Genomic DNA, 26,997 nt, shown 5'->3' on the forward strand with positions numbered 1-26,997 from the left:
GGCTGCAACATCTCTGGACATGTTTACTATGGATGCAGCATCTCTGGACTTGTCTCTCTTGGCTACAGCATCTCCGGAATCATAGAATGTTAAAGTTGGAAGGGACCTTCAGGGTCATCTAATCCAACCCCCTTGTCTCCTTTGGCTGCAGCATCTCTGGACTTGTCTCCCGTGGCTGCAGCATTTCCGGACTTGTCTCCCATGGATACAGCATTTCCAGCTTTGTCTTCTATGACTGGAGCATCTCTGGAATTATAGAATCATAGAATGTTAGAGTTAGAAGGGACCTCAAGGGTCATCTGTTCCAAGCCCCTTGTCTCATGTGGCTGCAGAGTCTCCAAACTTGTCTCTTGTGGCTTTAGCATCTCTGGACTTGTCTCCCATTGCTGCAGCATCTTTGGACTTTTCTCCCATTGCTGCAGAATTTCTGGACTTGTCTCCCATTGCTGCAGCATCTTTGGATTTGTCTCCTGTTGCTGCAACATCTCTGGGCTCGTCTCTCCTGGCTGCAGCATCTCCGAAGTCATAGAATTCCAAGAATGTTAGAGATGGAAGGGACCCCCTTTGTCTCCTTTGGCTGCAGCATCTCTAGGCGTATCTCATGTGGCTGCAGCGTCTCTGGACTTGTCTCCCATGGATGCAGTCTCTCCAAAATCAAAGAATCATAGAATGTTAGAGTTATAAGGGACCTTCAGGGTCACCTGGTGCAACCCACTTGTCTCCTTTTGGCTACAGCATCTCCAGACTTGTCTCTTGTGGCTGCAGCATCTCTGGGCTTGTCTCTAGTGGCTGCAGCATCAAAAGACTTGTCTCTCATAGCTACAGTGTATCTGTACTTGCCTCCTGTGGCTGCAGCATCTACGGACTTGTCTCCCATGGCTGAAGCATCTCTAAACTTGTCTCCCGTGACTGCAACATCTCCAAACTTGTCTCCCGTGACTGCAGCATCTCCAGACTTGTCTCCCGTGGCTGCAGCATCTCCAGACTTGTCTCCCATGGCTGCAGCTTCTCCAGACTTGTCTCCCATGGCTGCAGCATCTTTAGACTTGTCTCCCATGGCTGCAGCATCTCCAGACTTGTCTCCCATGGATGCAGCATCTTTAGACTTGCCTCCCATGACTGTAGCATCTTTAGGCTTGTCTCCCGTGGCTGCAGCATCTCTAGACTTGTCTCCCGTGGCTGCAGCATCTTTAGACTTGTCTCCCATGGATGCAGCATCTTTAGACTTGCCTCCCGTGGCTGCAGCATCTTTAGATTGTCTCCTGTGGCTGCATCATCTCTGGACTTGTTTCCCATGGCTGCAGCATCTCCAGACTTGTCTCCCATGGATGCAGCATCTTTAGACTTGCCTCCCGTGGCTGGAGCATCTTTAGACTTGTCTCCCATGGCTGCAGCATCTCCAGACTTGTCTCCCATGGCTGCAGCATCTCTAGACTTGTCTCCCGTGGCTGCAGCATCTTTAGACTTGCCTCCTGTGGCTTCATCATCTCTGAACTTGTCTCCCATGGCTGCAGCATCTTTAGACTTGTCTCCCGTGGCTGCAGCATCTCCAGACTTGTCTCCCATGGCTGCAGCATCTCTAGACTTGTCTCCCGTGGCTGAAGCATCTTTAGACTTGCCTCCTGTGGCTGCATCATCTCTGGACTTGTCTCCCATGGCTGCAGCATCTTTAGACTTGTCTCCCGTGGCTTCAGCATCTCCAGACTTGTCTCCCATGGATGCAGCATCTTTAGACTTGCCTCCCGTGGCTGGAGCATCTTTAGACTTGTCTCCCATGTATGCAGAATCTCCAGACTTGTCTCCCATGGATGCAGCATCTCTAGACTTGTCTCCCGTGGCTGGAGCATCTTTAGACTTGTCTCCCATGGCTGCAGCATTTCTAGACTTGTCTCCCATGGATGCAGCATCTCCAGACTTGTCTCCCATGGATGCAGCATCTCCAGACTTGCCTCCCGTGGCTGCAGCATCTTTAGACTTGTCTCCCATGGCTGCATCATCTCTGGACTTGTCTCCCATGGCTGCAGCATCTCCAGACTTGTCTCCCATGGATGCAGCATCTTTAGACTTGCCTCCCGTGGCTGGAGCATCTTTAGACTTGTCTCCCATGGCTGCAGCATCTCCAGACTTGTCTCCCATGGATGCAGCATCTTTAGACTTGCCTCCCGTGGCTGGAGCATCTTTAGACTTGTCTCCCATGGCTGCAGCATCTCCAGACTTGCCTCCCGTGGCTGCAGCATCTTTAGACTTGTCTCCCATGGCTGCAGCATCTCTGGACTTGTCTCCCATGGCTGCAGCATCTCCAGACTTGTCTCCCATGGATGCAGCATCTCCAGACTTGTCTTCCATGGATGCAGCATCTCCAGACTTGCCTCCCGTGGCTGCAGCATGTTTAGACTTGTCTCCCATGGCTGCATCATCTCTGGACTTGTCTCCCATGGCTGCAGCATCTCCAGACTTGTCTCCCATGGATGCAGCATCTTTAGACTTGCCTCCTGTGGCTGGAGCATCTTTAGACTTGTCTCCCATGGCTGCAGCATCTCTAAACTTGTCTCCCTTGGATGCAGCATCTCCAGAGTTGTCTCCCATGGATGCAGCATCTCCAGACTTGCCTCCCGTGGCTGCAGCATCTTTAGACTTGCCTCCTGTGGCTGCATCATCTCTGGACTTGTCTCCCATGGATGCAGCATCTTTAGACTTGTCTCCTGTGGCTACAGCATCTTTAGACTTGCCTTGTGTGGCTGCAGCATCTTTAGACTTGTCTCCTGTGGCTGCAGCATCTTTAGATTTGCCTCCCATGGCTGCAGCATCTCCAGACTTGTCTCCCATGGCTGCAGCATCTCCAGACTTGTCTCCCATGGCTGCAGCATCTTTAGACTTGTCTCCCGTGGATGCAGCATCTTTAGACTTATCTCCCATGGCTGCAGCTTCTCCAGACTTGCCTCCTGTGGCTGCAGCATCTCTGGACTTGTCTCCCATGGCTGCAGCATCTTTAGACTTGTCTCCCATGGCTGCAGCATCTCCAGACTTGCCTCCCGTGGCTGGAGCATCTCCAGACTTGTCTCCCATGGCTGGAGCATCTTTAGACTTGCCTCCCGTGGCTGCAGCTTCTCCAGACTTGTCTCCCATGGCTGCAGCATCTTTAGACTTGCCTCCCGTGGCTGGAGCATCTCCAGACTTGTCTCCCATGGATGCAGCATCTTTAGACTTATCTCCCATGGCTGGAGCATCTTTAGACTTGCCTCCCGTGGCTGGAGCATCTCCAGACTTGTCTCCCATGGCTGCAGCATCTTTAGACTTGTCTCCCGTGGCTGCAGCATCTTTAGACTTGTCTCCCGTGGCTGCAGCATCTTTAGACTTGTCTCCCATGGCTGCAGCATCTTTAGACTTGTCTCCCGTGGCTGCATCATCTCTGGACTTGCCTCCCATGGCTGCAGCATCTCCAGACTTGTCTCCCATGGATGCAGCATCTTTAGACTTGTCTCCCGTGGCTGCAGCATCTTTAGACTTGCCTCCCGTGGCTGGAGCATCTCCAGACTTGTCTCCCATGGCTGCAGCATCTTTAGACTTGTCTCCCGTGGCTGCATCATCTCTGGACTTGTCTCCTGTGGCTGCATCATCTCTGGACTTGTCTCCCGTGGCTGCAGCATCTCCAGACTTGTCTCCCATGGATGCAGCATCTTTAGACTTATCTCCCATGGCTGCAGCTTCTCCAGACTTGTCTCCTGTGGCTGCATCATCTTTAGACTTGTCTCCCATGGCTGCAGCATCTCCAGACTTGTCTCCCATGGCTGCAGCATCTTTAGACTTGTCTCCCGTGGCTGCATCATCTCTGGACTTGTCTCCCATGGCTGCAGCCTCTTCGGACTCGTCTCCATCGAGCATATCGGGGACGTGATTGATCGGTGATTACTCTGGAGCTGCCGGCAGCGGATCTCAATGATTTGTACATTTAGAGGCAGAATCTTCCTCAGACGACCATTACCTCAGTGATAGTGGCCAGAAGTGGTGGGATTTCTGCTGCTGGCTCAGACCATTGACCATCATTGGTCCTTTTTCCCACCATGTACAGATCAGTGACGCCTCCGTCCGGTGATTGCCATCATTCACATTATCTAGGGTCTCCGTGGATGAGGCGGTAAATATGTGACATACGTGGGGAGGAATGTCCGGCGGGGGAGCGGGGTCTCATATGACAGCTGCCGGAGGATTTCTGAATGACAAGACCAGACCCCCTGTCCTGTCTGTCACAGACACGTCCGGCAGCTGCGGCCAGAGACCGCCCCGATCAGAAGAGACGACATGGAGGAGACCTGGAGACTGCTCGCCGCTATACTGCTGACCACCACAATCCCGCCAGGTAAGCGCTGCACTACTACTGCCAGCATGCCTGCAATACGACTGATATCCTGTATACATAGAGCACTTCAATGCTAAAAGTATACAGCAACAAGGGAAGGAAATTACAGCTGAAACCTCAGTTTCCCCCGCTCTCTATACAGACACATCTGCAGGTTTCTCCCTCCGCTCTCTATACAGACACATCTGCAGGTTTTCCCCTCCGCTCTCTATACAGACACATCTGCAGGTTTTTCCCTCCGCTCTCTATACAGACACATCTGCAGGTTTCTCCCTCCGCTCTCTATACAGACACATCTGCAGGTTTTTCCCTCCGCTCTCTATACAGACACATCTGCAGGTTTTCCCTCCGCTCTCTATACAGACATATCTGCAGGTTTTTCCCTCCGCTCTCTATACAGACACATCTGCAGGTTTTTCCCTCCGCTCTCTATACAGACACATCTGCAGGTTTTCCCCTCCGCTCTCTATACAGACACATCTGCAGGTTTTCCCCTCAGCTCTCTATACAGACACATCTGCAGGTTTTCCCCTCCGCTCTCTATACAGACACATCTGCAGGTTTTCTCCTCCGCTCTCTATACAGACACATCTGCAGGTTTTTCCCTCCGCTCTCTATACAGACACATCTGCAGGTTTTCCCTCCGCTCTCTATACAGACACATCTGCAGGTTTTCCCTCCGCTCTCTATACAGACACATCTGCAGGTTTTTCCCTCCACTGTCTATACAGACACATCTAAGGTTTCTCCCTCCGCTCTCTATACAGACACATCTGCAGGTTCTCCCCTCCACTCTCTATACAGACACATCTGCAGGTTTTCCCTCCGCTCTCTATACAGACACATCTGCAGGTTTTCCCCTCCGCTCTCTATACAGACACATCTGCAGGTTTTCCCCTCCGCTCTCTATACAGACACATCTGCAGGTTTTCCCTCCGCTCTCTATACAGACACATCTGCAGGTTTTTCCCTCCGCTCTCTATACAGACACATCTGCAGGTTTTTCCCTCCGCTCTCTATACAGACACATCTGCAGGTTTTTCCCTCCGCTCTCTATACAGACACATCTGCAGGTTTTTCCCCCCGCTCTCTATACAGACACATCTGCAGGTTTTTCCCTCCGCTCTCTATACAGACACATCTGCAGGTTTTCCCTCCGCTCTCTATACAGACACATCTGCAGGTTTTTCCCTCCGCTCTCTATACAGACACATCTGCAGGTTTTTCCCTCCGCTCTCTATACAGACACATCTGCAGGTTTTTCCCTCCGCTCACTATACAGACACATCTGCAGGTTTTCCCTCCGCTCGCTATACAGACACATCTGCAGGTTTTTCCCTCCGCTCTCTATACAGACACATCTGCAGGTTTTTCCCTCCGCTCACTATACAGACACATCTGCAGGTTTTCCCTCCGCTCTCTATACAGACACATCTGCAGGTTTTCCCCTCCGCTCTCTATACAGACACATCTGCAGGTTTTTTCCCTCCACTCTCTATAAAGACACATCTGCAGGTTTTCCCCTCCTCTCTCTATACAGACACATCTGCAGGTTTTCCCCTCCGCTCTCTATACAGACACATCTGCAGGTTTCTCCCTCCGCTCTCTATACAGACACATCTGCAGGTTTCTCCCTCCGCTCTCTATACAGACACATCTGCAGGTTTTTCCCTCCGCTCTCTATACAGACACATCTGCAGGTTTTTCCCTCCGCTCTCTATACAGACACATCTGCAGGTTTCTCCCTCCGCTCTCTATACAGACACATCTGCAGGTTTCTCCCTCCGCTCTCTATACAGACACATCTGCAGGTTTTTCCCTCCTCTCTCTATACAGACACATCTGCAGGTTTTTCCCTCCGCTCTCTATACAGACACATCTGCAGGTTTCTCCCTCCGCTCTCTATACAGACACATCTGCAGGTTTTTCCCTCCGCTCTCTATACAGACACATCTGCAGGTTTTTCCCTCCGCTCTCTATACAGACACATCTGCAGGTTTTTCCCTCCGCTCTCTATACAGACACATCTGCAGGTTTTTCCTTCGCTCTCTATACAGACACATCTGCAGGTTTTTCCCTCTGCTCTCTATACAGACACATCTGCAGGTTTTTCCCTCCGCTCTCTATACAGACACATCTATAGCTTTTCCCTCTGCTCTCTATACAGACACATCTGCAGGTTTTTCCCTCTGCTCTCTATACAGACACATCTGCAGGTTTTTCCCTCTGCTCTCTATACAGACACATCTGCAGGTTTCTCCCTCCGCTCTCTATACAGACACATCTGCAGGTTTTCCCTCCGCTCGCTATACAGACACATCTGCAGGTTTTTCCTTCGCTCTCTATACAGACACATCTGCAGGTTTTTCCTTCGCTCTCTATACAGACACATCTGCAGGTTTCTCCCTCCACTCTCTATACAGACACATCTGCAGGTTTTTCCCTCCGCTCGCTATACAGACACATCTGCAGGGTTTTCCCTCCTCCGCTCTCTATACAGACACATCTTCAGGTTTTCCCCTCCGCTCTCTATATAGACACATCTGCAGGTTTTCTCCTCCGCTTTCTATACAGACACATCTGCAGGTTTTCCCTCCGCTCTCTATACAGACACATCTGCAGGTTTTTCCCTCCGCTTTCTATACAGACACATCTGCAAGTTTTTCCCTCCACTCTCTATACAGACATCTGCAATTTTTTCCCTCCGCTCTCTATACAGACACATCTGCAGGTTTTCCCCTCCGCTCTCTATACAGACACATCTGCAGGTTGTTCCCTCCGCTCTCTATACAGACACATCTGCAGATTTTTCCCTCCGCTCTCTATACAGACACATCTGCAGGTTTTCCCCTCCGCTCTCTATTTAGACACATCTGCAGGTTTTCCCCTCCGCTCTCTATACAGACACATCTGCAGGTATTTTCCCTCCACTGTCTATACAGACACATCTAAGGTTTCTCCCTCCGCTCTCTATACAGACACATCTGCAGGTTCTCCCTCCGCTCTCTATACAGACACATCTGCAGGTTTCCCCTCCGCTCTCTATACAGACACATCTGCAGGTTTCCCCTCCGCTCTCTATACAGACACATCTGCAGGTTTTCCCTCCGCTCTCTATACAGACACATCTGCAGGTTTCCCCTCCGCTCTCTATACAGACACATCTGCAGGTTTTCCCTTCGCTCTCTATACAGACACATCTGCAGGTTCTCCCTCCGCTCTCTATATAGACACATCTGCAGGTTTTCCCCTCCACTCTCTATACAGACACATCTGCAGGTTTTTCCCTCCGCTCTCTATACAGACACATCTGCAGGTTTTCCCTCCGCTCTCTATACAGACACATCTGCAGGTTTTCCCCTCCGCTCTCTATACAGACACATCTGCAGGTTTTTCCTTCGCTCTCTATACAGACACATCTGCAGGTTTCTCCCTCCACTCTCTATACAGACACATCTGCAGGTTTTCTCCTCCGCTCTCTATACAGACACATCTGCAGGTTTTTCCCTCCGCTCGCTATACAGACACATCTGCAGGATTTTCCCTCCTTCGCTCTCTATACAGACACATCTGCAGGTTTTCCCCTCCGCTCTCTATACAGACACATCTGCAGGGTTTTCCCTCCTCCGCTCTCTATACAGACACATCTGCAGGTTTTCCCTTTGCTCTCTATACAGACACATCTGCAGGTTTTCTCCTCCGCTCTCTATACAGACACATCTGCAGGTTTTTCCCTCCGCTCTCTATACAGACACATCTGCAGGTTTTTCCCTCCACGCTCTATACAGACACATCTGCAGGGTTTTCCCTCCTCCGCTCTCTATACAGACACATCTTCAGGTTTTCCCCTCCGCTCTCTATATAGACACATCTGCAGGTTTTCTCCTCCGCTCTCTATACAGACACATCTGCAGGTTTTCCCTCCGGTCTCTATACAGACACATCTGCAGATTTTTCCCTCTGCTCTCTATACAGACACATCTGCAGGTTTTCCCTCCGCTCTCTATACAGACACATTTGCAGGTTTTTCCCTCCGCTCTCTATACAGACACATCTGCAGGTTTTCCCTCTGCTCTCTATACAGACACATCTGCAGATTTTTCCCTTCGCTCTCTATACAGACACATCTGCAGGTTTTCCCCTCCGCTCTCTATACAGACACATCTGCAGGTTTTTCCCCTCCACTCTATACAGACACATCTCCAGGTTTTTCCCTCTGCGCTCTATACAGACACATCTGCAAATTTTCCCCTCCGCTTTCTATACAGACACATCTGCAGGTTTTTCCCTCCGCTCTCTATACAGACATATCTGCAGGTTTTCCCCTCCGCTCTCTATACAGACACATCTGCAGGTTTTTCCCTCCGCTCTCTATACAGACACAATTGCAGGTTTTTCCCTCCGCTTTCTATACAGACACATCTGCAGGTTTTTCCCTCCGCTCTCTATACAGACACATCTGCAGGTTTTTTCCCTTCACTCTCTATACAGACACATCTGCAGGTTTTCCCCTCCTCTCTCTATACAGACACATCTGCAGGTTTTCCCCTCTGCTCTCTATACAGACACATCTGCAGGTTTTCCTCCACTCTCTATACAGACACATCTGCAGGTTTTTCCCTCTGAGCTCTATACAGAAACATCTGCAGGTTTTCCCCTCCGCTCTCTATACAGACACATCTGCAGGTTTTTCCCTCTGAGCTCTATACAGACACATCTGCAGGTTTTCCCCTCCGCTCTCTATACAGACACATCTGCAGTTTTTTCCCTCCGCTCTCTATACAGACACATCTGCAGGGTTTTCCCTCCTTCGCTCTCTATACAGACACATCTGCAGGTTTTCCCCTCCGCTCTCTATACAGACACATCTGCAGGGTTTTCCCTCCTCCGCTCTCTATACAGACACATCTGCAGGTTTTCCCTTCGCTCTCTATACAGACACATCTGCAGGTTTTCTCCTCCGCTCTCTATACAGACACATCTGCAGGTTTTCTCCTCCGCTTTCTATACAGACATATCTGCAGATTTTTCCCCTCCACTCTCTATACAGACACATCTGCAGGTTTTTCCCTCCTCTCTCTATACAGACACATCTGCAGGTTTTCCCCTCCGCTCTCTATACAGACACATCTGCAGGTTTTTCCCTCAGCTCTCTATACAGACACATCTGCAGATTTTTCCCTCCGCTCTCTATACAGACACATCTGCAGGTTTTTCCCTTCACTCTCTATACAGACACATCTGCAGGTTTTCCCCTCCCTCTTTATACAGACACATTTGCAGGTTTCTTCCTCCGCTCTCTATACAGACACATCTGCAGGTGTTTCCCTCCGCTCTCTATACAGACACATCTGCAGGTTTTCCCCTCCGCTCTCTATATAGACACATCTGCAGGTTTTCCCCTCCGCTTTCTATACAGACTTATCTGCAGGTTTTTCCCCTCCACTCTCTATACAGACACATCTGCAGGTTTTTCCCTCCTCTCTCTATACAGACACATCTGCACGTTTTTCCCTCCGCTCTCTATACAGACACATCTGCAGGTTTTTCCCTCCACTGTCTATACAGACACATCTGCAGGTTCTTCCCTCTGCTCTCTATACAGACACATCTGCAGGTTTTTCCCCTCCAGTCTCTGTAAAGAAACATCTGCAGATTTTTCCCTCCTCTCTCTATACAGACCATCTGCAGGTTTTTCCTCTCCACTGTCTATACAGACACATCTGCAGGTTTTTCCCTCCGCTCTCTATACAGACACATCTGCAGGTTTTTCCCTCCGCTCTCTATACAGACACATCTGCAGGTTTTTCCCTCCGCTATCTATACAGACACATCTGCAGGTTTTCCCCTCCACTCTCTATACAGACACATCTGCAGGTTTTCCCTCCGCTCTCTATACAGACACATCTGCAGGTTTTGCCTCCGCTCTCTATACAGACACATCTGCAGGTTTTTCCCTCTGCTCTCTATACAGACACATTTGCAGGTTTTTCTCTGCTCTCTATACAGACACATCTGCAGGTTTTACCTCCGCTCTCTATACAGACACATCTGCAGGTTTTCCCCTCCACTCTCTATACAGACACATCTGCAGGTTTTCCCTCCGCTCTCTATACAGACACATCTGCAGGTTTTGCCTCCGCTCTCTATACAGACACATCTGCAGGTTTTCCCCTCCACTCTCTATACAGACACATCTGCAGGTTTTCCCCTCCACTCTCTATACAGACATATCTGCAGGTTTTTTCCTCCGCTCTCTATACAGACACATCTGCAGGTTTTTCACCTCCGCTCTCTATACAGACAGATCTGCAGGTTTTTCTCTCCTCTCTTTATACAGACACATCTGCAGGTTTTCCCTCCGCTCTCTATACAGACACATCTGCAGGTTTTTCCCTCCGCTCTCTATACAGACACATTTGCAGGTTTTTCTCTGCTCTCTATACAGACACATCTGCAGTTTTACCTCCGCTCTCTATACAGACACATCTGCAGGTTTTTCCCTCCGCTTTCTATACAGACATATCTGCAGGTTTTTCCCCTCCACTCTATACAGACACATCTGCAGGTTTTTCCCTCCTCTCCCTATACAGACACATCTGCACGTTTTTCCCCTCCACTCTCTATACAGACACATTTGCAGGTTTTTCCCTCCACTGTCTATAAAGACACATCTGCAGGTTTTCCCCTTCCCTCTCTATACAGACATATCTGCAGGTTTTTCCCTCCGCTCTCTATACAGACACATCTGCAGATTTTTCCCTCTGCTCTCTATACAGACACATCTGCAGGTTTTCCCTCCGCTCTCTATACAGACACATCTGCAGGTTTTTCCCTCCACTGTCTATAAAGACACATCTGCAGTTTTTCCCCTCCACTCTCTATCCAGACACATCTGCAGGTTTTTCCCTCTGAGCTCTATACAGACACATCTGCAGGTTTTCCCTCCGCTCTCTATACAGACACATCTGCAGGTTTTTCCCTCCGCTTTCTATACAGACATATCTGCAGGTTTTTCCCCTCCACTCTATACAGACACATCTGCAGGTTTTTCCCTCCTCTCCCTATACAGACACATCTGCACGTTTTTCCCCTCCACTCTCTATACAGACACATCTGCAGATTTTTCCCTCCACTGTCTATAAAGACACATCTGCAGGTTTTCCCCTTCCCTCTCTATACAGACACATCTGCAGGTTTTTCCCTCCACGCTCTATACAGACACATCTGCAGGTTTTTCCCTCCGCTCTCTATACAGACACATCTGAAGGTTTTTCCCTCCGCTCTCTATACAGACACATCTGCAGGTTTTTCCCTCTGCTCTCTATACAGACACATCTGCAGGTTTTTCCCTCCGCTCTCTATACAGACACATTTGCAGGTTTTCCCCCTCCACTCTCTATACAGACACATCTGCAGGTTTTTCCCTCCGCTCTCTATACAGACACATTTGCAGGTTTTTCCCTCCGCTCTCTATACAGACACATCTGCAGGTTTTTCCCTCCACTCTCTATATAGACACATATGCAGGTTTTTCCCTCCGCTCTCTATACAGACACATTTGCAGGTTTTGCCTCCGCTCTCTATACAGACACATCTGCAGGTTTTCCCCTCCACTCTTTATACAGACACATCTGCAGGTTTTCCCTCTGCTCTCTATACAGACACATCTGCAGGTTTTGCCTCCGCTCTTTATACAGACACATCTGCAGGTTTTGCCCTCCTCTCTCTATACAGACATATCTGCAGGTTTCTCCCTCCACTCTCTATACAGACACATCTGCAGGTTTTCTCCTCCGCTCTCTATACAGACACATCTGCAGGTTTTCCCCTCCACTCTCTATACAGACACATCTGCAGGTTTTGCCTCCGCTCTATATACAGACACATCTGCAGGTTTTCCCCTCCTCTCTCTATACAGACACATCTGCAGGTTTTTCCCTCCACTCTCTATACAGACACATCTGCATGTTTCTCCCTCCACTCTCTATACAGACACATCTGCAGCTTTTCCCTCCGCTCTCTATACAGACACATCTGCAGGTTTTGCCTCCGCTCTCTATACAGACACATCTGCAGGTTTTCCCCTCCACTCTTTATACAGACACATCTGCAGGTTTTCCCTCTGCTCTCTATACAGACACATCTGCAGGTTTTCCCTCTGCTCTCTATACAGACACATCTGCAGATTTTTCCCTCCTCTCTCTATACAGACACATCTGCAGGTTTCTCCCTCCACTCTCTATACAGACACATCTGCAGGTTTTCCCTCCGCTCTCTATACAGACACATCTGCAGGTTTTGCCCTCCTCTCTCTATACAGACACATCTGCAGGTTTTTCCCTCCTCTCTCTATACAGACACATCTGCAGGTTTCTCCCTCCACTCTCTATACAGACACATCTGCAGGTTTTCCCCTCCTCTCTCTATACAGACACATCTGCAGGTTTTTCCCTTTGCTCTCTATACAGACACATCTGCAAGTTTTCCCTCCGCTCTCTATACAGACACATCTGCAGGTTTTGTCTCCGCTCTTTATACAGACACATCTGCAGGTTTTGCCCTCCTCTCTCTATACAGACACATCTGCAGGTTTTTCCCTTCGCTCTCTATACAGACACATCTGCAGGTTTCTCCCTCCACTCTCTATACAGACACATCTGCAGGTTTTCCCTCCACTCTCTATACAGACACATCTGCAGGTTTTCCCCTCCTCTCTCTATACAGACACATCTGCAGGTTTTCCCCTCCACTCTCTATACAGACACATCTGCAGGTTTTCCCTCCGCTCTCTATACAGACACATCTGCAGGTTTTTTCCCTCCACTCTCTATACAGACACATCTGCAGGTGTTTCCCTTTGCTCTCTATACAGACACATCTGCAGGTGTTCCCCTCCGCTCTCTATACAGACACATCTGCAGGTTTTCCCTCCGCTCTCTATATAGACACATCTGCAGGTTTTCCCCTCCACTCTCTATACAGACACATCTGCAGGTTTTTTCCCTCCACTCTCTATACAGACACATCTGCAGGTTTTTTCCCTCCACTCTCTATACAGACACATCTGCAGGTGTTCCCCTCCTCTCTCTATACAGACACATCTGCAGGTTTTTCCCTCTGCTCTCTATACAGACACATCTGCAGGTTTTTTCCCTCCGCTCTCTATACAGACACATCTGCAGGTGTTTCCCTCCGCTCTCTATACAGACACATCTGCAGGTTTTCCCTCCACTCTCTATACAGACACATCTGCAGTTTTTTCCCTCCACTCTCTATACAGACACATCTGCAGGTTTTTTCCCTCCGCTCTCTATACAGACATCTGCAGATTATCCAGTCCTCTCTCTATACAGACACATCTGCAGGTTTTTCCCTCCACTCTCTATACAGACACATCTGCAGGTTTTTTCCCTCCACTCTCTCTATACAGACACATCTGCAGGTTTTTCCCTCCACTCTCTATACAGACACATCTGCAGGTTTTTCCCTCCACTCTCTATACAGACACATCTGCAGGTTTTTTCCCTCCACTCTCTATACAGACACATCTGCAGGTGTTCCCCTCCGCTCTCTATACAGACACATCTGCAGGTTTTTCCCTCCACTCTCTATACAGACACATCTGCAGGTTTTTTCCCTCCACTCTCTATACAGACACATCTGCAGGTGTTCCCCTCCGCTCTCTATACAGACACATCTGCAGGTTTTTCCCTCTGCTCTCTATACAGACACATCTGCAGGTTTTTCCCCTCCGCTCTCTATACAGACACATCTGCAGGTGTTTCCCTCCGCTCTCTATACAGACACATCTACAGGTTTTCCCTCCACTCTCTATACAGACACATCTGCAGGTTTTCCCTCCACTCTCTATACAGACACATCTGCAGGTGTTTCCCTCCGCTCTCTATACAGACACATCTGCAGGTGTTTCCCTCCGCTCTCTATACAGACACATCTGCAGGTTTTCCCTCCACTCTCTATACAGACACATCTGCAGGTTTTCCCTCCACTCTCTATACAGACACATCTGCAGGTTTCTCCCTCCATTCTCTATACAGACATACCTGCAGGTTTTCCCTCCACTCTCTATACAGACACATCTGCAGGTTTTCCCTCTGCTCTCTATACAGACACATCTGCAGGTTTCTCCCTCCATTCTCTATACAGACACATCTGCAGGTTTTCCCTCCACTCTCTATACAGACACATCTGCAGGTTTTCCCTCTGCTCTCTATACAGACACATCTGCAGGTTTTCCCTCCACTCTCTATACAGACACATCTGCAGGTTTTCCCTCCACTCTCTATACAGACACATCTGCAGGTTTTTCCCTCCGCTCTCTATACAGACACATCTGCAGGTTTCTCCCTCCATTCTCTATACAGACACATCTGCAGGTTTTCCCTCCACTCTCTATACAGACACATCTGCAGGTTTTCCCTCCACTCTCTATACAGACACATCTGCAGGTGTTTCCCTCCGCTCTCTATACAGATACATCTGCAGGTTTCTTCCTTCGCTCTCTATACAGACATACCTGCAGGTTTTCCCTCCACTCTCTATACAGACACATCTGCAGGTTTTCCCTCTGCTCTCTATACAGACACATCTGCAGGTTTCTCCCTCCATTCTCTATACAGACATACCTGCAGGTTTTCCCTCCACTCTCTATACAGACACATCTGCAGGTTTTCCCTCTGCTCTCTATACAGACACATCTGCTGGGAGAGAGAGTGAGATTTGGGAAGTGGGAGAGAGGGAGAGACAAACAGGGAGTCCACACCCCTGCAGGTCCTCCATTCCCCCTACCATGACTCCTCCCACCATACCACACCCCTGCAGGTCCACCATTCCCCCTACCATGACTCCTCCCACCATACCACACCCCTGCAGGTCCACCGTTCCCGCTACCATGACTCCTCCCACCATACCACACCCCTGCAGGTCCACCGTTCCCCCTACCATGACTCTTCCCACCATACCACACCCCTGCAGGTCCACCGTTCCCCCTACCATGACTCCTCCCACCATACCACACCCCTGCAGGTCCACCGTTCCCGCTACCATGACTCCTCCCACCATACCACACCCCTGCAGGTCCACCGTTCCCGCTACCATGACTCCTGCCACCATACCACACCCCTGCAGGTCCACCGTTCCCCCTACCATGACTCCTCCCACCATACCACACCCCTGCAGGTCCACCGTTCCCGCTACCATGACTCCTCCCACCATACCACACCCCTGCAGGTCCACCGTTCCCGCTACCATGACTCCTGCCACCATACCACACCCCTGCAGGTCCACCGTTCCCCCTACCATGACTCCTCCCACCATACCACACCCCTGCAGGTCCACCGTTCCCGCTACCATGACTCCTGCCACCATACCACACCCCTGCAGGTCCACCGTTCCCGCTACCATGACTCCTCCCACCATACCACACTCCTGTAGTGTCACGAACAGCCAGGTGGGGTTCTTATAAGACCCACCCGCTGTTCACTAATTTTGTCACAATCAGACTGCTCTCTAGCGCCCCTTTTTCGACAGGTCAATTTCGGTACTGTCAGACAATAAGAAATTGAGGCTACTGAGGCACTAATGCCAAACATTAACGGTCTCCCAGCATGAGTACTGTATATCACCGATTCCCGCTATATATATACCTCTGTACCGCTTACTGGCAGCACCCCAATGATTCTACACCTCAATAATTTTGCTGCCAGTACCAGACTTTCCACAGGTAGTACAGACTTCTGTTGCAGATAGGTTCGGATTCGTATATAGAGGAGGAACGAGCTTATAAATTTTATATATTTAATCCGGAAATAGGCAGTGTTATAAAATATACAAGAATTTACAAAAGGGAATAATACAAATACAGTGTAGACATTTCATAGTATCATAGTATCATAGTATCATAGTATCATAGTATCATAGTATCATAGTATCATAGTATCATAGTATCATAGTATCATAGTATCATAGTATCATAGTATCATAGTATCATAGTTTTTAAGGTTGAAGGGAGACTCTAAGTCCATCTAGTTCACCCCGTAGCCTAACATGTTGATCCAGAGGAAGGCAAAAGAAACCCCAATGTGGCAAACAAGTTCCAATGGGGAAAAAATGTCCTTCCTTCGTCCACATCCGGCAATCAGACTAGTTCCCTGGATCAATACCCTGTCATAAAATCTAATATACATAACTGGTAATATTAAATTTTTCAAGAAAGGCGTCCAGGCTCTGCTTAAATGTTAGTAGTGAATCACTCATTACAACATCATGCGGCAGAGAGTTCCATAGTCTCACTGCTCGTACAGTAAAGAATCCTCGTCTGTGATTATGATTAAACCTTCTTTCCTCAAGACGTAGCGGATGCCCCCGTGTTCCAGTCGCAGGCCTAGGTGTAAAGAGATGTTTGGAAAGGTCTCTGTACTGTCCCCTCATATATTTATACATTGTGATTAGATCCCCCCTAAGCCTTTGTTTAATAACCTGTCTTGGTATTGCAGCCCCCCCATTCCTCTAATAATCTTGGTGGCTCTTCTCTGCACCCTCTCCAGTTCAGCTATGTCCTTCTTATATATCGGTGACCAGAATTGTACACAGTATATAAGTGCGGTCGCACTAGTGACTTGTACAGAGGTAGAACTATATTTTTTTCATGAACACTTCTACCTCTTTTAATACATCCCATTATTTTATTAGCCCTGGCAGCAGCTGCCTGACACTGGCCACTAAAGTGAAGTTTACCATCCCCCCATACACCCAAGTCTTTTTCTGTGTCTGTTTTACCCAGTGTTCTACAATTAAGTACATAATCATAAATGTTATTTCCTCTACCCAAGTGCATGACCTTACATTTATCTACATTAAACTTCAATTGCCACTTCTCAGCCCAATCCTCCAATTTACATAAATCTCCCTGTAATATAAAATTATCCTCCTCTGTATTGATTACCCTGCAGAGTTTAGTATCATCTGCAAATATTGAAATTCTACTCCGCATGCCCCCAACAAGGTCATTTATAAATATGTTGAAAAGAAGCGGGCCCAATACTGACCCCTGTGGTACCCCACTATGAACTGAGACCCAGTCCGAGTACGTACCATTAATAACCACCCTTTGTTTCCTATCACTGAGCCAGTTTATAACCCAGTTACACATATTTTCCCCTATCCCCATTATTCTCATTTTATGTAGCAACCTTTTGTGTGGCACCGTATCAAAAGCTTTTGAAAAGTCCATATACACAACATCCACTGCATTTCCCTGCTCCAGGCTTGCACTTACCTCTTCATAGAAGCTGATCAGTGTGACAGGATCGATCCCTCATAAACCCATGTTGATGCTCTGTCATAAGGTTATTTTTCTTGAGATACTCCAGTATAGCATCTCTCAAGAAACCCTCAAGGATTTTACCAACCGTAGAGGTTAAACTTACCGGCCTATAATTTCCCGGCTCAGTTTTTGTCCCCTTTTTGAATATTGGCACCACATTTGCTATGCGCCAGTCCTGCGGTACCGACCCTGTTATTAAGGAATCTGAGAAGATTAAAAATAATGGTCTATCACAGAACTCAATTCCTGTAGTACTCTGGGGTGTAGCCATCCGGGCCCGGAGATTTGTCACCCTTAGTGATTTCGAGGCGGCGGCGTACTTCCTGCTGGGTTAAGCAGGTAATATTCAAGGGTGAATTTATGGCATCACTGGTCATGTCATCTGCCATGGCATTTTCTTCTATAAAAACCGTAGAAAAAAAGTCATTCAGCAGGTTGGCTTTACCCTCATCCCCTTCCACCATTTCACCAAGACTATTTTTAAGGGGGCCAACACTATCGCTTTTCAGTTTTTTACTGTTTATGTAGTTAAAGAATATTTTAGGATTATTTTTACTTTCTCTCGCAATGAGTCTCTCTGTCTCAAACTTAGCTAACTTAATTTGCTTTTTACATATTTTATTTAATTTTCTATAATTATATAATGCCTCATCACTATCTACCCTCTTTAATTCTTTTAAGGCTTTCTGTTTTTCTCTTATTGCTTCCCTTACAGCTCTATTTAGCCATAGGGGTTTCCTCCTATTTCTAGCATGTTTGTTCCCATAGGGTATATTTTCTGCACAAGCCCTATTCAGGATGCTCATAAAAGTCTCCCATTTGCTTTGTGTACTTTTATTACTTAGTACATCATCCCAGTTTATTGCACTAAGATCATCTCTCAACCGTTTAAAATTTGCTTTCCTGAAGTTTAGTGTCCTTGTAGCCCCTCTACTAGACATCTTACTAAAGAATACATGAAAACTTATTATTTTGTGATCACTATTCCCCAAGCAACCCCCAACTTGTATTTTTGATATGCGGTCTGGCCTATTGGTTAGTACAAGGTCTAGTAGTGCTCCCCCTCTTGTGGGGTCCTGGACCATTTGTGAAAGGTAATTATCTTTCATTGTTATCAGAAATCTATTTCCTTTGCTGGAACTGCAAGTTTCTGTTCCCCAATTTATATCAGGATAGTTAAAGTCCCCCATAATAATTACCTCTCCGAGACTCACTGCTTTATCAATTTGCTTTATGAGGAGATTCTCTACCTCTTCCATAATATTCGGCGTCTTATAACACACCCCTATCAGTATTTTATTATTCATTCTCCCCCCCTTATCTCCACCCATAGGGACTCTACATTCTCAGTACCCTCACATATGTTGTCACGCAGGATGGGTTGTAAGGATGATGTTACATATAGACACACACCTCCCCCTCGCTTATTTGTACGGTCATTCCTGAATAGGCTATAACCCTGTAAATTAACAGCCCAGTCATAGCTCTCATCCAGCCATGTCTCTGATATCCCCACTATATCATCATTTTCTTCCAACAATATTAATTCTAATTCCTCCACCTTATTTGTGAGGCTTCGGGCATTAGTGTACATGCACGTTACGTATGACTCTGTACCTGTATTCCTGCTTACTGTATTAACTGTCCTAACCCTTCCCCCCGTACCACCCCCAATTTCATTACTTCAGTTACATAAAAATAAAAGGGATAAACATGAAACTTACTAAACTCGTGCCATAGATGTGACGTCCGAACTTATGGAGGGAGGGTTCCCAAAATAAGATGTAAATGGGCAGCACCACCGCTTAGGTATGCCCTCCAGTACTGACCAAGGCCACAAATGGGCTTCTGACTTTTATGCCCTCAGGTCACCCTCCCATCTGTGACCTCTGTGACGACATGGACTCTCATGGGTTAAAGTTTCTTAAAATCCAGCCAGACAGCATGATAGATTGTCTATAGACGGGGGAGAAGTCCCTCATTGTTTTTACAAGACTCTTGTTGACTCAATGTAATTGTGTTGGCCACTGAAAGCCAAACGTATTGTTTCTCCAGACTTTTCCAGTAATCATTGTATTGTAGTTGTGTATTGATAATATAATTACCTTAGTAGCCATTGTCTAGTCGGTGACTCCCAGTTTACATGTACACCCTCAGTCTTTCTATGCACATCATTTAAATGAACATTATCCATGCAGCTTGAAATTCATCCAATGGGAGAAGCAATCTTGTCCAACCAATCGATGAGGACGCAGTGTATCCTAAGGGAAGGTTATGGCTATAAAAGGGACTTCTTTAAGCCACCAGGGTGGATGAAGGTTGATGGATGCTAATGGATCCAGTCTAAGCTCTTTGGAGCTGACTAGAGGATCAGGATATCTTATGGCTTCAATCTAGGGACTCCGGTCTCGGTTGGAGACCATATCCACAGCCTAGGGATATCGACTCCGTCTGCCAGGATTGTAACATCAAACCAGGACTACCTAAGGAGGACACTCAGGTTGGGACAGTTCAGTCACCTGTTACAGACTTTGCAGACCTCAGAGAGCTTCCTAAATCTGGCATTATTCCTTTCTCGGTGGGTGCCCGGTAAAAGCGGGGTGCTGCTGGATTGGAGTAAGCGGCCCTGGAACCTCTGAGGCAAGGACATTCTAAATCCCTGGTGAGCCAGTGGAAGGGTGAGACTCTGTTGCCTGTTACATTTGTGTGTTTTGCTGGTTATGTGCCGTTAATTGTTTGGGGATCCAATAAAGTCTAATTATTGTGGTTCCCTCATCCTGTGTTGTCTGAGTAGTGTTACGCCCACGGTTAAGGAGGCCGGCGTTCAGTTGGGATGAGCCCTGAGCCACGCTGTCTTTCTAAAGGCGGTGGGTTTTAGTGGATGAGAGCACCCACTGAGCCCCGTGTCTCCACAACCTCATTTTACGATACCTTGTGGGCTGTGCCGACAGCTTCAGAAAAATTAGATAATTCTAATTTTTGGCATACCTTTGTCCCTGGGCCACACGGGTGGGAGATATTAGCGTCATATTTTATCTCAATTTTTCATTCGCATAGATACCAAACACAACGCATCTAGCATGATTTTATTGGCCAATACCCATTTGTCAGAATACCAGCGATCTCCTAGCAAAGCCAAACGGTGCGCTGCGTTCAGCACTTCACTGGGATTGTGACAATATGCTCTTCATTTTTCTAGCATTAACGTGGCACCTAATAACTGGGTACATAGCTTTTCTACTTAAAAGAACAATGCCCTGTTGACCATATTCTCCCGAGTAGGATTTCCCAGGGAGATGCTTACCGACCAGGGAACTCATCTCGTCTGATGGAGGCTCTTTGTAAGAAAATGCAGTTGCAGTATCTGGTATCAAGCGCCTATCACTCACAGACCAATGGTTTGTGTGAGATTTAATGGTACCCTTAAGCAGATGCTTAAGATGCTGGTTGATTCACATGGACACGACTGGGAGCGGTATCTCCCACACCTGCTGTTTGCTTACCGAGAGGTACCACAGGCCTCAACGGGGTTCTCCCCCTTTGAGCTGCTGTATGGCAGATGAGCCCGGGGGCCTCTTGGTCTGGTAAGGGAATCATAGAATGGTAGTGTTCGAATGGACTTCAAGGACCATTGGGTCCAACATCGCAGGCTTTCCTGTTTATCCAGTTTTCGCTTGAAGATTTCCATTGATGGAGAGCTTACCCCCTCCCATGGTCACCTGTTCCACTCCCTGACTGCCCTCACTACCTCCTGTGGTCACCTGTTCCACTCCCTGACTGCCCTCACTACCTCCCGTGGCCGCCTGTTCCACTCCCTGACTGCCCTCACTACCTCCTGTGGTCACCTGTTCCACTCCCTGACTGCCCTCACTACCTCCTGTGGTCACCTGTTCCACTCCCTGACTGCCCTCACTACCTCCTGTGGTCACCTGTTCCACTCCCTGACTGCCCTCACTACCTCCTGTGGTCACCTGTTCCACTCCCTGACTGCCCTCACTACCTCCCGTGGACACCTGTTCCACTCCCTGACTGCCCTCACTGTCAGTTTTTCCTAATGTCTAATCTGAATCTCCTTCTACTTTCCTCCATTGCTTCTTGCACTTCCTTGTGCTAATGAGAATAGGATAGTTCCCTCTGCACTGTGACCTTTCAGATATTTGTAGACCACTATTAAGTCTCCTCTCAGCCTTCTGTTTTTCAAACTAAACATCCCTAGTTCTTTTAGCCGTTCTTCATAGGACATGGTTTGCAGACCTTCCACCATCTTCATGGCTCTTCCACCATCTTCATGGCTCTTCTCTGGACTTGCTCCAATATATCGATGTCTTTCTTGAATTGGGGGCACAGAGCTGTACCCAGTATTCCAGGTGGAGTCTGACCAGGGCAGAGTATAGGGTAATAATCACCTCTCTTGATCTAGATTCAACAGCTTGTCTTGATACATCCCAGAATTTTGTTGGCCTTTTTAGCTGAAGCTCCGCATTGTTGGCTCATGTTGAATCTGGGATCCACCATTATGCCCAAGGCCTTTTCCCCGGTGCTATCACCTAGTTCTATTCCTCCCATACTATATCTGCTTTTTACATTGCTTTTACCCAGATGTAGGACTTTTGTCCCTGTTAAACACCATTCCGTTCTCCTCAGCCCATTGTTCGAGTGTGTCTAGATCCTTTTCAATATGCTCCTGGGAAGAGGGACTGAACTCCCCAGAAGTGTCAGTTGTGGAGTATGTCATGCGGCTCCGTGACAAAATGCAGTCAATGACGAGGCTGGCGCATGATAACATGGTGCTGGCCCAGGCCAGCCAGAAGCTGTGGTACGACCAACACGCTCGGGAGCGGGTGTACAAAGTGGGTCAGAAGGTGTGGGTCCTAGTCCCAATGACCCAGAATAGGCTTCAAGCGGCCTGCGAGGGTCCATACCTTGTGCATCAGCGCCTCAATGACATAAACTATGTGGTCACCATTGACCACGCCAGGAAGAGGCAAAAGATCTTACATGTCAACATGATGAAAGCTCATCATGACCGGGAAGCCTTTGCCCTTCCTGTGTATAGCCTTCCCGAGGAAGGCGAAAGCGAAGTCTTGGTGGACCAAAGGTCCCAGCTGTGGGAGGTATTTCGGCCCTACCTGATAACCTTCATGAATGTCCCAGGGAAGACGTTGCTAGCCACCCACCAGGTGGACAAAGAGAGTCATCCTCCCATCCGTCAACCCCCATATCGTGTCTCCCTAGAGGTACAAGAGGACATAAAAAGGGAGATTATTATTATTATTTATTATTATAGCGCCATTTATTCCATTTTACAAGTGAGAGAGGGTATACATACAACAATCAATAACAATACTTAACAGACTGGTCTAGGGGGAGAGAGGACCCTGCCCGCGAGGGCTCACAGTCTACAGGAGGAGAGAGGACCCTGCCCGCGAGGGCTCACAGTCTACAGGAGGAGAGAGGACCCTGCGCGCGAGGGCTCACAGTCTACAGGAGGAGAGAGGACCCTGCCCGCGAGGGCTCACAGTCTACAGGAGGAGAGAGGACCCTGCCCGCGAGGGCTCACAGTCTACAGGAGGAGAGAGGACCCTGCCCGCGAGGGCTCACAGTCTACAGGGAATGGGTGATGGTACAATAGGTGAGAACAGAGCTGGTTGCACAGTGGTGTACAGGACTGAGGGTTATTGTAGGTTGTAGGCTTGTTGGAAGAGATCGATGAAATGCTAGTCCTGGGGGTGATCTGGAGGTCCAAAAGTACATGGGCCTCGCCTGTAGTTTTGGTTCAAAAAAAGGACCGGACATCCCGGGTTTTCGTGGACTACAGGAGGCTAAATGCCATCACAGCGCCCGATGCGTACCCAATGCCACGCATTGATAAGCTGCTGGATTGCTTAGCTGGCGCCTGGTACCTGACGATCATGGACCTGAGTCGAGGGTACTGACAGATTCCTATGTCCAAGGAAGCACAAGAAAGGTCCTCCTTCATCACCCGATTCGGGCTGTGTGAATCCCTCGTCATGTCCTTTGGCATGAGAAATGCTCCTGCCACTTTCCAGCGATTGGTCGACCAGCTGCTCGAGCGACTAGGAGGGTTTGCAGTCGCTTACTTGGATGACATTGCCATCTTTAGTCACACTTGGGAGGAACACCTGGGGCATCTGGAGCAGGTGCTCAGGCGGATCCAAAGCGCTGGTCTGACTATAAAGCCAGGGAAGTGTCAGATCGGCATGACGGAGGTGCAGTACCTCAGACACCGAGTGGGTGACGGGACTTTGAAACAGAGCCAGGGAAGCTTGATGATGACATCACCTCCTGGCCTTCCCCCAAGTCAAAGAAGCAGGTGATGTCCTTCTTGGGCACAGCAGGGTACTATAGGACGTTTCATTCCTAACTATAGTGCCCTTGCTAAGCCGTCGACGGACCTCACCAAAAAGAAGCTACCGCAAGTAGTCACCTGGACAAATGACCGTGAGCGGTTCTTCAAAGCATTGAAAGCTGCCCTCACCAGTTCCCCAATCCTACAAGCCCCGGACTTCACCCGACGGTTCATAGTTCAGACAGATGCCAGTGCATTTGGCCTGGGTGCAGTACTCAGCCAGGTAAACGAGAAGAGGGAAGAGCATCTGATGGTGTTTCTCAGCCGCAAGATCTTACCCCGGGAAGTGCCTTGCTATACTGTGTGCCCTGTAGAAGCTACTGCCCTACCTATATGGACGCAACTTTACCATAGTAACAGACCACAACCCTCTCAGCTGCCTGCACCAAGTGGCCGGCAACAATGGTAAACTACTGCGGTGGAGCTTGGCTTTACAGCAGTATGCGTTTACCATTCAACACAAGAAAGGTAGTGTGTATGGCAACGCTGATGGGCTGTCCCAGCAAAGGGATGCCAGTGAGGTAGCCTTGGGAGACGATCGGCAAATCAATCTCCCATGCTACCTCAAAAAAGGGGGAGGTGTCATGTTAAAACTCTTAAGGTCCCTTATACCACTCCCCACCCCAGCACTAAAACAGATCGCCATGACAACCCTATCTGTTCAGCCTAAGAGTTTTGGTATTTACGACCAGGGATGGAGCAGATGGGGGAAAATCTGTGCACACAAGAAGCCGCGGGAAGCCCAATAGTAGAGGGTGCGACATCCCTGGTAACACGTGGAAAGAAATTTGTGCAGCATTCCCACCTGAAGCTCAACTTGCTCGGAGATGAACCGGATAGCCTTGGCCAAATGTTTTTTATCCACAGACGTCATCGCTATGGGAACTTGAAGTCAATGGATGGGAATACGGTAGCGATCCACTACGGCCTGTTTTATAGAGTTGCCGATGGAGCCAGAAAGTACGACTTGGAGAACCGAGTATTGCCACAGGACATGGATATGGATAAGGGTGAAGAGGACTTGACTTCACCTAGGCTAGCCTCTCCCACAGATCCTAGGCTTGGAAGTTTTCTGACTTTCTAGGACAGATGAGTAGGACCTTCGCAGTAGAATCACCCCTCTCCGATGAGATGGACCTCACAACAGAGCTTTGCCGTATGCACCTGATCAACCTCCATGCTCAGGAGGAGTCACAGAGACCAGGGGTCATGGCATGATGGGTCTCTGGAATGAACGAACCAGGCACAATAGCCTCCTCTTATTTGTCACCTCTTTGCAATTGTTCTTGGAACCCGAGGTCGATGCAGATTGCCAGCGATACCAGGTTGTAGAGAGAAAAGGGCACATGTCGACCTGCCAGCTCATCCTTGATCCTACCCAATAATCCCTTCCACAAATCAGCCACCAGTGCTTCATTATTCCAACCCAATTTGGAGGACAAGGTGCGGAAATGGACGGCATACTGGCCTATGGTGAGACTCCTCTGGCCGAGTCTAAGTAGTGAGGTTACTGCTGAGGATACTCTACCCAGCTCATCGAACACCTTGCGGAATGCCTCCAGCAAGATCAGCAGGTTCTGGACCATAGGATCACTCCTCTCCCACAGTTGGGTGATCCGGGCAAGGACCTCACTAGTCAGGTACGACATCATAAAGGCCACGTTAGCCTGGTCTAAGACCTGATGAGACCTAAGTTTGAAGTGCAGGGAGCACCAATTTATGAAGCCCCTGCAAAGTTGGGGATCGCTGTCAAACTGTGGAGGAGAAAATAAATGAAGGCCAGAGAGTGGAGCCGGAATTGCTGCCGGAGTACGAGCTGCAGCCGGTACTGAGGCAGATGAAGACAAGGCTTGAAAATGGGTATCCAGCGACCGCAGATGAGACTTAGGGGTACTTTACATGCTGCGACATCGCTAGCGATTTCTAGCAATGTCGAGCACGATAGCACCCGCCCTCGTTGCTCGTGCGACATTTGGTGCTCGCTGCTGTAGCGAACATTATCGCTATGGCAGCGTCACACGCACATGCCTGCTGTGCGACGTCACGGTGACCGCCGAACAATCCCTCCCTCAAGGGGGAGGTGCGTTCGGCGTCATAGCGACGTCACTGTGGCGTCACTAAGTGGCCGGCCAATTGAAGCAGAGGGGCGGAGATGAGCGGGATGTAACAGCCCGCCCACCTCCTTCCTTCCGCATAGCCGGTGGACGCAGGTAAGGAGATGTTCATCTCTCCCGCAGTGTCACACATAGCGATGTATGCAGCCGCAGGAACGACAAACAACATCGTACCGGTGGCAGTGTCAACGATCACCGTTTTGGAACGATTTTGTGATCGTTGATCATCGCTCATTAGTGTCACACGCTGCGATGTCGCTACCGGCGCCTGATGTGCGTCACTAACGACGTGACCCCGACGATATATCGGTAGCGATGTCGAAGCATGTAAAGTACCCCTAAATCCGGTCATGTTGTTCTCATTAATGGACCTTTTGCTGCAGGCCGGGAAGCAGGACAGCACTGGAGCCAGCGGGAACCATGGCCCGAGTAAACTGTAATGCTTGAGGATGCAAGCGGGGAGTGGACTCACTGGACCACAGCACACAGAATACTGAGGGGCATTACTATGGCTCACTCCAGGTTTTCACCAGAGCCTCTCATGGTGAGTGTGCGGCGCTGCAGATAGAAACCAGTTGCCACTCAGAGAGACTCGGTGCTGCAATAGCTGAACCCAGGACACTGATATTCTCTGATGAAGCAGGTGCAGCTGGGATGGCTGATACAGAGGGACGGTCGGTATGGATAGATGTGGCAGCATCGGTCGGTATAGAACATTCGGCTGGAGTGGATGAATGCAGCAGCGGCTGGTATAGCTTGTTCAGCTGGAGTGGATAGATGTGGCAGCAGCGGTCGGTATAGCACATTC

The 26,997-nt window shown here is 48.7% G+C and overlaps 1 protein-coding gene across 1 annotated transcript in view; it reads left to right on the forward strand.

Annotated features, from left to right (window-relative positions):
- The first annotated feature begins 4,128 nt into the window (after positions 1 to 4,128).
- CHRNB1 (cholinergic receptor nicotinic beta 1 subunit) overlaps positions 4,129 to 26,997 on the forward strand; it is a 149,660-nt gene continuing 126,791 nt past the window's right edge. Inside the window, exon 1 of the mRNA XM_075331918.1 lies at positions 4,129 to 4,357. Within this exon, the coding sequence (XP_075188033.1) occupies positions 4,300 to 4,357 (58 nt within the window). The 5' untranslated portion in view covers positions 4,129 to 4,299. The remainder of the gene's footprint in view (positions 4,358 to 26,997) is intronic.

This window comes from Anomaloglossus baeobatrachus, unplaced genomic scaffold, assembly GCF_048569485.1.
Source record: "Anomaloglossus baeobatrachus isolate aAnoBae1 unplaced genomic scaffold, aAnoBae1.hap1 Scaffold_105, whole genome shotgun sequence".
NCBI classification, from domain to species: Eukaryota; Metazoa; Chordata; class Amphibia; order Anura; family Aromobatidae; genus Anomaloglossus; species Anomaloglossus baeobatrachus.